Raw genomic sequence first — 11,237 nt, 5'->3', positions numbered from 1 at the left:
GTGTTTTTAATTTAATTGCAATGTATTTTTATTTGTATAAGACATGAGTTTTTTTTTTTTTTATGTTGTGTTGTTGAATTGAATTGTGTTTTTTTTTATGTTGTGTTGTTGAATTGAATTGTGTATGACTAAAATGGTTGTGAAATTATATTGTGTGTTTTTAATTTAATTGCATTGTATTTTTATTTATATAAGACATAAGTTTTTTATTTTTTATGTTGGGTTCTTGAATTAAATTGTGTATGGGTAAAATAGTTGTGAAATTACATTGTGTGTTTTTAATTTTATTACATTGTGTGTTTTTCATGTTGGATTTTGGAATTGATTTGTGTGTGGGGTTGAAATAGTTGTGGAAAGTGGATTAGATTGTGTTTGAAATGGTTGAGTAATTGCCGAATTAGTTGAAATGGTGGTGGAAAATGAGAATGAAATTTTGGGGTTAATTATTTCGGTAGGGTCGGGTTGGGCTCGACCCGATGTTGGCCCGATTCGGACCGGGCTCGACCCAACCTTAACTAAATAGTGTTCGGACTTTTTTAGGGTTGGGCTTTAAATTTTTTTTGATCGGGTCGGGTAGGGCTTGGCCAAGCCCGAGCCCGACCCGACATTTTGCCATCCTTAGTGACACCCTATGGCATTCCCTCATTGCTCCTCTCACACTCGTTTTGCTGCCTCCAGTTACACTTCTTCTAACATGCTAACAGGTGGTAAATCCCTAGTGTTTGGATTTGATCTATAACCTACAATGTTTCCCGTTTCTTCATGTTCCTCTAACGATTTATTCAGTGGCCATTTCTCCCAACCGTTAGATCAAAAGAAAACGGCAGAAGAGGAAATCTCCACCCAACACATGGTTGTACTCCTTCTGCCACATGATTTTCTTTAGAAAAATGATCATTTCCCTTTTCTTCACTTTGTTTCCAAATTTTATCAATTTTCTCCCTTAAAACTTTAGTTCATCCTCGACATTTCAAAGTTGTTCTTTCTCTTTCCTCTTTGGGGGGTTTACTTCATTTATTGGCCACATGTTTTAACGAAAGCCATCTCGGTTGTAAGGCTTATTGTTCATCCCCTAGTTGCTGCAACTTTGTTATTAACGACCTAATCTCAAGTTTGGTTTCCTTCCCTCCCCCCTTTTTTATCTTTGTTTTTTCTTTACTAGTGGTTTGGTTGGTTGTGTTGAGTTTGTTGTTTGATAATTTTGCATTAGATATGAAGAGAAATGCTAGTGGTATGTTTTTGGAGGATAGTGATGATTCCAATAGAGATAGCGGCGAGTTTTCAAGGTTTTGGATAGCCCCTAGGTAATTTCATTTACCTACTCTTAGTGGTGAAAGTGAGAAAGATAGTTCTAAGGAATCTTATGAGGATGAAAATGAGAGAGAGTCTAGGGATGATCTCGTAAAAGGCTCCGAAAAGGATAGTAAAACTACCTTTGACTCACATAGAAGACTACGCTCCACAAAGCCAAAAAAGAAAAGTAAAGCTCCTAAAGGGTGGTCCCAACTTTAAAAGGAAGAGTGTCCCTCTTCAAATAGCCTAGGTTCCCCCTCTAACTCCGCTGATAATTTCTCATCTTCCCCTCAATGGTTAGACTCAGAATCCCTGTGAAGATGAGAGACCATATTCCCCTCATCCGACCTTCCCTTTTATATCGACCTGCTCCTATTTAGCCTCAGTTTTCCTCTTCAACTTTTTGTTAAGAAGCTACTCATCGTTCTTAACATCCCTCTTGTTCTTTACACTCTTTCTACTTGGAGGAGTATTATGGGTTTTTGTGTGTATTATAGAGAGTTGTTTAAGGAGAAGGCTCCCATAGGGGACATCAAAGGGCTTTATCAATTCAAGAAGCTTCCTTCCTTAAGCTTAGTTTATCTTACTCCGTGGTCATCGGGCAACAACTCGGTAAAGATGGTTAATTGCAGAGCATGATTAGGGCTATGCTATAGAGTATAAGAGCAAAATATGTCATGTCAGTACTGCCTTCAATTCAACAAATGTTCTTTATTACATATTCTTTGTGGTTTTTGTTGTCCCTTTTATTTGAGAACTGATTTATGTTTGGGAATTGATTTGAGTTCCTGTTACTTTATTGTAAATATTGTATGGAGTAAAAAAATCACAACACCCAACCCGTGAACCCACCCTCAAGAAGCAAGAAAACATTCTCTCCTTCCCGCAATCTGCTGCTGCCGTGTTGCGAGTCCGGCCATCTGCTGCTGCGTCAGCGATCTGCTGTTGTCGTGCTGTTGTCATGTTGCTGCCGTCTTGCGTCCAGCCATCTACTGCTGCGTCCACGATCTGCTGCCGCCGTGCTGCGTCCACGATCTGCTGCCGCCGTGCTGCGTCTAGCCATCGCGAGGAAACTGCTGCGCGTCTAGCCGTGCGCAAGCTACTGCTGCACGCCCACCGATCTGCTGCCGAAAACCCAGCCGCCGATCTGCTACTCCAAGGCTCAAGCTCCAACCCGACCCGAGTTTCTCCCTTAGTCCCTTATGTGTTTTGAATTTTGAAGCTTTCATGGTGTATTGGTATATATGTTTTGAATTGACCCGTTTTCATCAACCCGAATTGGTTTAATTTGACTCGAATTTAATATGATCCATTTTTAATTCGAACCGATTCAATCCGAATTCAACCCGATTTTTGACCCGATCCGAACCGATCCGAATATATATCGGATCGGATCGGGTCGGGTTGTAAGTTCGGGTTATATTCGGATCAATGTTTGCACAACCCGAATAACCCGAAACTCGATCGGGTTGACCCGAACCCGACCCGAACCCGATTTTGCCCACCCCTAGTATAAAGGCGGAGTAGCCAGGTGTTGGACAATAAAACATAAGTCAAGTGAGCTGGAGAGTCAAAGTGTAGGGCATGTGTAACTTATATTGACACTTGTAATAGATAAGCATAAAATTATCTATAAAAAAGGCAACGAAGGAAGGCAAAAGGGGAGAGACAATTTGCAGCAACGACAAATAACAGGCAAGAGCAGCAACAAGAATTAAATCCAAGAAAACCAAGGCAGCAATGGAATTAAAGAACAAGAACAGAGCAGGACCAAGAGGAAAAAGGAAGACTACGCGAGATAGAACTACAAAGAAGCCTCAAAGTCGAGCAACCTAGAAGAAAAAGAAGCAGCCAAAAACTAAAAAAGAAACCGAAGACAATGAACCAATGAAAAGCCGAAACAGAGAGTGGAAATAACAACAAAAAAAAACAGAGCTTATTTGTTTGCAACAACAATTGGTGCTTTCGTTGAGAGTCGAACTCAAGCAAGCTCAAGGCACAATTCTCAGAGCTTACACAAATTTAAACTTTCACGATATAAGAATTACTATGACAGAACCCTCGCGAGACCCAATACTCCCAGAGGAACACGGGACAGAAGCTCTCCAGGAAGAAACTCGGGTTGATTCATCCAAAGAACAGTTATCACTCCAAAATCAGAGTTTAATCCATATTGAAACTTCGTTAAAATAGCATCTTACGGAAACTCTGGAGCAACAAATGAAAGAAATTCGGACACAGTTGAATCAATTAAGTCGAGAAGAGCCTGCCAAGTTGCAACGAACAGATGGAAGATCAGTAACCCATCCGATGGAGTTGACAAAGGGAAAACAAATAAAATTAACTCAGGAAAATCCATCGAAGAACTTGAAAAGGAAAATCCAAAATCGTCGAAACAAATCTCCGATTTCAACTTCAACAACGGAAAGCGATGAGTCATCATCATCGAGTTCCGAGACATCGCAGAATAACAAACTCTCTTCCAAGTATATTGAGAAATTAATAGAACAGAAGATGAAAAAAGTAAAGCGCATCAACAATTCGGAAATGCTACGACTTGAAGATGAGATATTGCAGGCTGCGAATTCCCCTCTTAGCCAAAAAATTTTGGGAATACAACTTCCAAGAAAATTCGTTGCGCCAAGATTCAAGTTTATAATGGGACGTCGGATCCGATCAACCATGTCAGACATTACAGGCAGACAATGGCTTTATATGAGCATCCCGATGCTTTGATGTGCCGTATCTTCCCCTCCAGTCTTGACGGTTCAGCATTAAATTGGTACCACAACTTACCTCAAGTTCGATACACTCATTTGCGGAGATATGTTCAGCCTTTATAGCGCAATATTCAACCTATCGAGACATGAAGAAAGGATCAGATTATTTGTTTACAGTACAAATAGGACATGCAGAGACATTGAAAGATTATATCCGAAGGTTTAGATTAGAATCTGCCAAGGTTGAAAACTGTGATGACCAGCTGGCAATAGTGGCTTTTAAGCGCGGACTTCCATCAAATCACCCGCTTTTTGAATCTTTGGTAAAAAATAAACCAAATTGTATGTGGGATCTATTAATTCGGGCACAAAAGTATGTAACTCTAGAAGAAGAAAAGAAGAGTCTTGCATCAAAATTTAACAAAACCAATAATCGGGAGCAAAGGTTTTCAGAAAACCGATGGACGGATTCCTTAAGTCAAATGAAGAAAGAAGAAAAAGATCAATCAAAGAAGTACACACCACTGAAAATTCCGATTGGACAAATTTTGCATCAAATAAAAGATGAACCATGGTTAAAGAGACCAGCACCAATGGCCAAGAACCAAAACAGAGATATCACAAAATATTGTGCCTTCTATAAGGATTGAGGGCATTATACAAGAGATTGCAAAGCTTTGAAGAAATACATTGAAGAATTGATTTCCAAGGGTCAATTAAAAGAATTTGTAAAAGTTGAAGACAAACAGCCCCAAAACCAAAACAATTTCTTGAAGAAATTGTTGATACTATTACGGCTCCCTTACCTTTGGAAGTACACATGAGCAAAGAAAGACAGGTGTATTGTAAAAAAAGAGAAATTGAAGCTCCTGAAGAATTCTCAAAGAAATATGTCAAATTGGATGTACAATCAGAAGTTAGTTTCTCGCCCCAAGACCTTAAACTGATTCAGTCCCCACATGATGATGCATTGGTGATTTCAATTAAAATTGGAAATTGTCTCGTTAGAAGGATTTTGATTGATAATGGGAGTTCGGTGAATATACTCTATGACGCGACTGTCGAAAAAATGCGCTTAGAGCAAGATAAAATCAGACCGTTTGAACAACCATTGATAGGTTTCAGTGGAACAGTAACATATTCATATGGTGTTATCACACTTCCAGTCATTGCTAAGCCATACAGTCTGTTAACTGACTTTCTCGTTGTGAAAGCAACTTCCCCGTACAATGCAATATTAGGAAGACAATGGATACATAAAATGAGAGTACCCTCAACTTATCATCAAGTTTTGGGTTATCCGACAATTTATGGGACAGAGGAAATTAGAGGAGATCAAGTTACAGCTCGGACATGTGCGGTTTTTGCATTAAAAGAAACTAAGAGAAAAGATTCAGATTTTGAGAATCAGGCTAAACAAAATGCTAAATGGCAATTACAGTCAAACGACATGGGTAAACAAAACAGAGAACTGGAATCAACAAGAAACCCAGCCGTGGAAGAAGTAAATATTGTTCCGATAAATCCAGATAATCAAGAATTTGTTCGAATTGGCTCACTATTGCAACCAAATGAAAATGATCAACTTCTAAATCTTCTTCAAATAAATCGAGATGTTTTCGCATGGAAACCCGAAGATATGACTGGAGTACAACCTGAAGTCATCTGTCATCATTTGAACATTGACCCAAGTAAGAAGCCTGTTAAACAGAAGAAAAGAAATGTTGCCCCAGAACGCAATCAAGTCATAGAATCAGAAATAGAAAAATTGATTAAACTTGATTTTATCAAAGAAGTGCATTATCCAGAATGGTTGGCAAATGTCGTGCTGGTTAAGAAGAAGAATGGAAAATGGAGATTCTGTATTGATTTCACTTACTTGAACAAAGCTTGTCCGAAAGATAGTTTTCCCCTTCCGAAAATTGATTCACTTGTGGATTCTACTGTAGGTCATCAACTCATGAGCTTCATGGATGCTTATTCAGGTTATAATCAGATCCAGATGTAAGAACTAGATCAAGAGAAGACTTCATTTATTACTAAAAGGGGAACTTATTGTTATCAAGTGATGCCTTTCGGGTTAAAAAATGCAGGTGCAACTTATCAAAGGCTAGTCAATAAAATTTTTAAGCCACTTATTGGTAGAACAATGGAAGTCTACATCGATGATATGTTGGTAAAAAGTCTCAATCGATCTGACCACGTCAAAGATTTAAGAGAAGCTTTCTCTATATTGCAAACATATGGCTTGAAATTAAATCCAGAAAAATGCACTTTTGGTGTTGAATCGGGAAAATTTTTAGGTTATTTGGTAAGTCAAAGAGGAATTGAAGTAAATCCAGATCAGATCCAAGCTATTATGAAAATGAATTCACCAAGGACCATAAAGGAAGTACAAGCACTAACAAGAAGGATTGCTGCGTTGAATAGATTTATTTCTCGAGCATCAGACAAATGTCAACCTTTCTTTCAGACTTTGAAGAAAAATAAAGATTTTAAGAGGACCGAGTCCTGTGAAGAAGCATTTATTCAACTTAAGACATGCTTAATGACACCACCGTTATTGTCGAAACCAAATACAGGGGAAGACTTATTCCTTTATCTCGCAGTATCGGCAAACGCGGTTAGTGCAGCTCTGATACGAGAAGAGACAAACATTCAAAACCAGTGTTTTATGTAAGCAAAGCTTTGATTGCAGCAGAAACACGGTATATGAAAATCGAGAAGTTAATCTTAGCATTAATTGTAGCATCAAAGAAGCTAAGACCCTACTTTCAAGCCCACACTATAATTGTGGTAACTGAATTTCCCTTGCGCTCTATTCTGTATAATCCAAATTTATCCGAAAGAGTCTCAAAGTGGGCAGTGGAATTGGGGCAATACGATAACCGTTTCCAACCCCAAAGAGCAATCAAAGCTCAAATTTTGGCTGATTTCATAGCAGAATTTACGCCAATGGATAGTCAAATGCGAAACAACGGGAAGATTGAAGAAGATGGATTTATCTGGAAATTGTATGTCGATGGATCTTCAAATCGCAATAATGTCGGAGAGGAATAGTTATTACTCCAGACAAAATGATGATTGAACAAGCTCTCACATTTGGTTTCAAAGCATCAAACAATGAAGCAGAATATGAAGCCATGATTTCAGGATTAAAGTTAGCAATTGGTCTGGGAATTAAGAAGATGATTGTTTTCTGTGACTTACGATTAATAGTCAATCATATCCATGGAAATTATTCAGCTAAAGAACCTCGTATGTCAGCTTATTTGAAAGTTGTTCGTGACTTGATGATAAAAATTCCAGCATGTACCATTGAACAAATTCCTCGAGGAGAAAATAGCCATGCAGATGCACTAGCCAATTTAGGATCAATGGTAAGGTATTCATTTAAACGCACAATCACAACAGATTATATACAAAATCCCAGTTTAGATTCAGTGGAGGAAAAAGTTTATCAATCAACAGAATCTCCAAGCTGGAAGGATGTGATCTTTCAATATATTCAAAGTGGAATTTTGCCTGATGATAAAAAGGTAGCCAGGAACATTCGCTAAAGGGCGGCCCGTTATGCCATAACAGGAGGAAATCTTTACAAACGATCATATAATGGGATTTATTTAAGATGTTTAGCTCCTGAAGAAGCTCGATACGTCATGGCCGAAGTGCATGAAGGAATTTGTGGCAACCATTTGGGTGGAAGAACTCTAGCTCACAAGATTTTAAATGCTGGATATTATTGGCCCAAAATGCATGAAGACGCCAAAAAATATGTGAAGAAATGTCATAAATGTCAACGTTTTGCCTTGATACCAAGACAACCTCCAGAAGATCTAAATCCAGTAAGAAGTCCATGGCCCTTTTATCAATGGGGGCTAGATATTGTAGGACCTCTTCCAACTGCACCAAGACAAAAATAGTTTTTAATTTTGGCCACAGATTATTTCACAAAGTGGATAGAAGCTGAACCTTTGTCGAAAATTGGAGAACAAAAAGTTAAAAGCTTTACATGGAAAAATATTTTATGTCATTTTGGAATTCCAAGAATTCTAGTTTCTGATAATGGCACACAATTTACCGGGAAACGAGTTTCAGAGTTTTGCAAAGAGCTTTGTATCAAAAAAAGTTTCTCTACTCCAAGATATCCATAGGGAAATGGACAAGCTGAAATTTCAAATCGGACGATCTTGAATAGAATAAAGAAAAGACTGGAAGCTGCAAAAGGCAATTGGGTAGAAGAACTTCCCGGAGTACTATGGGCATATCGAACTACAAAACGGAAAGCTACCGGGGAAACACCATTTTCGCTTGCATATGGGTCCGAAGCAATCATCCCAGTTGAAATTGGAATGCCAACACTTCGAACACAGTTTGGAATTTCCATGTCAAATATAGAAGAGCTCAACCATAATTTAGATTTGCTAGAAGAAAAGAGAGAGCAAGCATTGATCCGATTAGAAGCATATCATGAACGAACCAAGCTGATCTTAGATAAAAAAAGTCAAATATAGAAAATTTCATCTGGGAAGTTTAGTCCTCAAGAAAATCTTCCACAACAACCAAGAATCCATTTCTGGAAAGTTAGGTCCAAATTGGGAAGGCCCTTATAAGATCATCGGAGTTGGATCAAAAGGTGCCTATTGGCTCGCGGACATGGAAGGGAAAAAAATACCAAGACCCTGGAATGCTACCAATTTACGCAGTTACTATGCATAGAACTCTCAGTTATTCTATGAATAAATTGGCAGAGCTGTAAATACATGCATATATATCAATAAAGCGATGATCTTCCTTGCTAGGAAACAAATATTCTTTTTGCAAGAATGAAATATCAGATTTAATTTTAGGAATTAAATCTATATTGATCAATTCTTATGGCCATTAAATTAAAAGGTTAAATTCATGATTGACCTACAGCTTCAGCAGCTGAAAGCTTAACTTTCAAGGCTCTGGCCTTATTTGAAACTAACAGGTTCATCCTTGATGAACCTAAAAGCTCAGGCTCAAGAGTTAATTAACTGGTAGTCATATATTTGACTCTGAATCATAGCGGGAGCATAAAAACCAGGCCAACAAGGTCAACGAAAACTTGAACTCAAAGGTACGAGTATTATTGTTTCTATCATTTGATAAGTGATACGAAATCCCACAATTAAACTTTGAAACTCACACTTAAATTGTAGTTTCAACTTCCCAAGAAAGTTCTAAACAGATTTATGATAAACAAAACCTTGACCCAATGCTTAAGAAAAGCATGAACCAAAGGTATAGAGAATGATATTGACGCCACACTCAAGAAATAGATGAGAAGGTGAGTGATAAGTCTAAATTTGGAATGCCACAAGAATGCAAATTCTTGATAAGTTTACTAGTTCTCAAAAGAACCTAAGAAAGAATAATCTTTCAAATTCAAATAACATTAATCTCTTAATTATCATACATAGCAAGGTTGCTGAGTTTAAATAGCCTAAAAGAAACCCAAGAGCCTAAAAATACAAATGGAAACATTGGAATAACCCTCCAAGTATAGGTTTGTCAAAGGGTTCTTTAAAAACCTTCACCAACCCACTATTATTAATGATAGACTTACCTAATACATTGATAAACTTGACACAAAACAAATAAATGAAGTTGAATAATCAAAGGAGTCGTTTGAATTCCCAAGCCTGAATAAGCTGTAATAAATTGATCATAACTCCTTCTAGAGAACTCCAAATCCAACTCTGTAAAATGCATTGGAAAGCTAACTTAATTATCTTTCCAACGGTATATAGCTTGCACATTAATTCTGGCTCAATCAATACCCGATTTATTCCGAATTTGCCATTTTTGCATTTGATCCAAATTGTGTATTTGGTTGCCCAATAGCTTGAATAATACCCACAATGCCTTGTCTTCTCTCCAAGCCCAATTCATGATGTCTTGCATCTTGAATTGCATTTTCAATCCATATTTTCTTAATTAATCCATTTAATGCAGCTTGCATCTTTTTGGCTTTAGCTCTTGTAATTGGGCCTCCATGAATGTGCAAAGGATCACTTGAAGCTTTAATGGTATTCCCTTGATGGTTCTCATCATTCCCCCTCTCTTCAAAAGGATTCGTCCTCGAATCTTCAACTACATCGAAAGGAGAAAGATCATAAACATTAAAAGTAGCACTTACATTATACTCACCAGGAAGATCCAATTTGTAGGCATTGTCATTGATTCGTGCAACCACTTGAAATGGACCATCTCCCCTTGGAAGCAACTTGGAATGCCTTTGTGCTGGGAACCTCTCCTTTCTCCTATGCACCCACACCCAATCTCCAGGCTGAAAAACCACTTGCTTACGTCCTTTGTTGGCTTGAGTAGCATATTGTTCAGTTCTCTTTTCTATGTGTTGTCGCGTTCTCTCATGCAATTGCTTGACAAATTCAGCTTTCTTTTTACCATCCATACTAGCACGCTCATCAATAGGTAAAGGTAATAAATCCAAAGGAGTTAATGGATTAAAACCATATACAATCTCAAATGGTGAAAATTTAGTAGCTGAATGGACAGTTCTATTGTAAGCAAATTCAACATGTGGCAAACATTCTTCCCAAGTTTTCAAGTTCTTTTGAATAATGGCTTGCAACAAAGTAGACAGAGTTCTATTTACAACCTTAGCTTGTCCATCAGTTTGTGGATGACAAGTAGTAGAAAACAAAAGTTTAGTACCCAACTTACCCCACAAAGTTTTCCAAAAGTGGCTCAAGAGCTTAGCATCTCGATCTGAAAACTATGCTCCTTGGTACTCCATGCAATCTGACTATTTCCTTGAAAAATAAATTAGCTATGTTTGTTGCATCATCAGTTTTGTGACATGGAATGAAATGTGCCATCTTTGAAAACCTATCAACAACAACAAAAACAGAATCCTTTCCTCTTTTTGACCTAGGTAAACCCAAAACAAAGTCCATAGAAATATCAACCCAAGGTTCACTAGGTATGGGTAAAGGGTTATACAATCCATGTGGTAAAACTCTAGACTTAGCATGTTTACAAGTGATACACTTCTCACATATTCTTTCAACATCACATTTCATATGTGGCCAAAAGAAGTGCTCTTTTAAAACATCTAAAGTCTTTGCAATGCCAAAATGTCCCATTAAACCTCCCTCATGAGCTTCACGCACAAGCAATTCACGCAAAGAACTATTAGGCACACATAATTTATTTTCTCTAAATAAGAACCCA

General features: G+C 37.8%; 1 protein-coding gene across 1 annotated transcript; it reads left to right on the top strand.

Annotated features, from left to right (window-relative positions):
• The first annotated feature begins 4,833 nt into the window (after positions 1–4,833).
• On the top strand, positions 4,834–6,021 carry LOC127899344 (uncharacterized). The gene has a single exon (XM_052432701.1). It carries the CDS (start codon positions 4,834–4,836, stop codon positions 6,019–6,021), a length of 1,188 nt encoding a protein of 395 aa, XP_052288661.1.
• The last annotated feature ends 5,216 nt before the right edge of the window (positions 6,022–11,237 follow it).

The sequence above is a fragment of the Citrus sinensis genome, chromosome 8 (assembly GCF_022201045.2).
Source record: "Citrus sinensis cultivar Valencia sweet orange chromosome 8, DVS_A1.0, whole genome shotgun sequence".
Lineage (NCBI taxonomy): Eukaryota > Viridiplantae > Streptophyta > Magnoliopsida > Sapindales > Rutaceae > Citrus > Citrus sinensis.
Note: the sequence above shows the minus strand (reverse complement) of the source record. Positions and strands in the feature narration are given on the sequence as shown.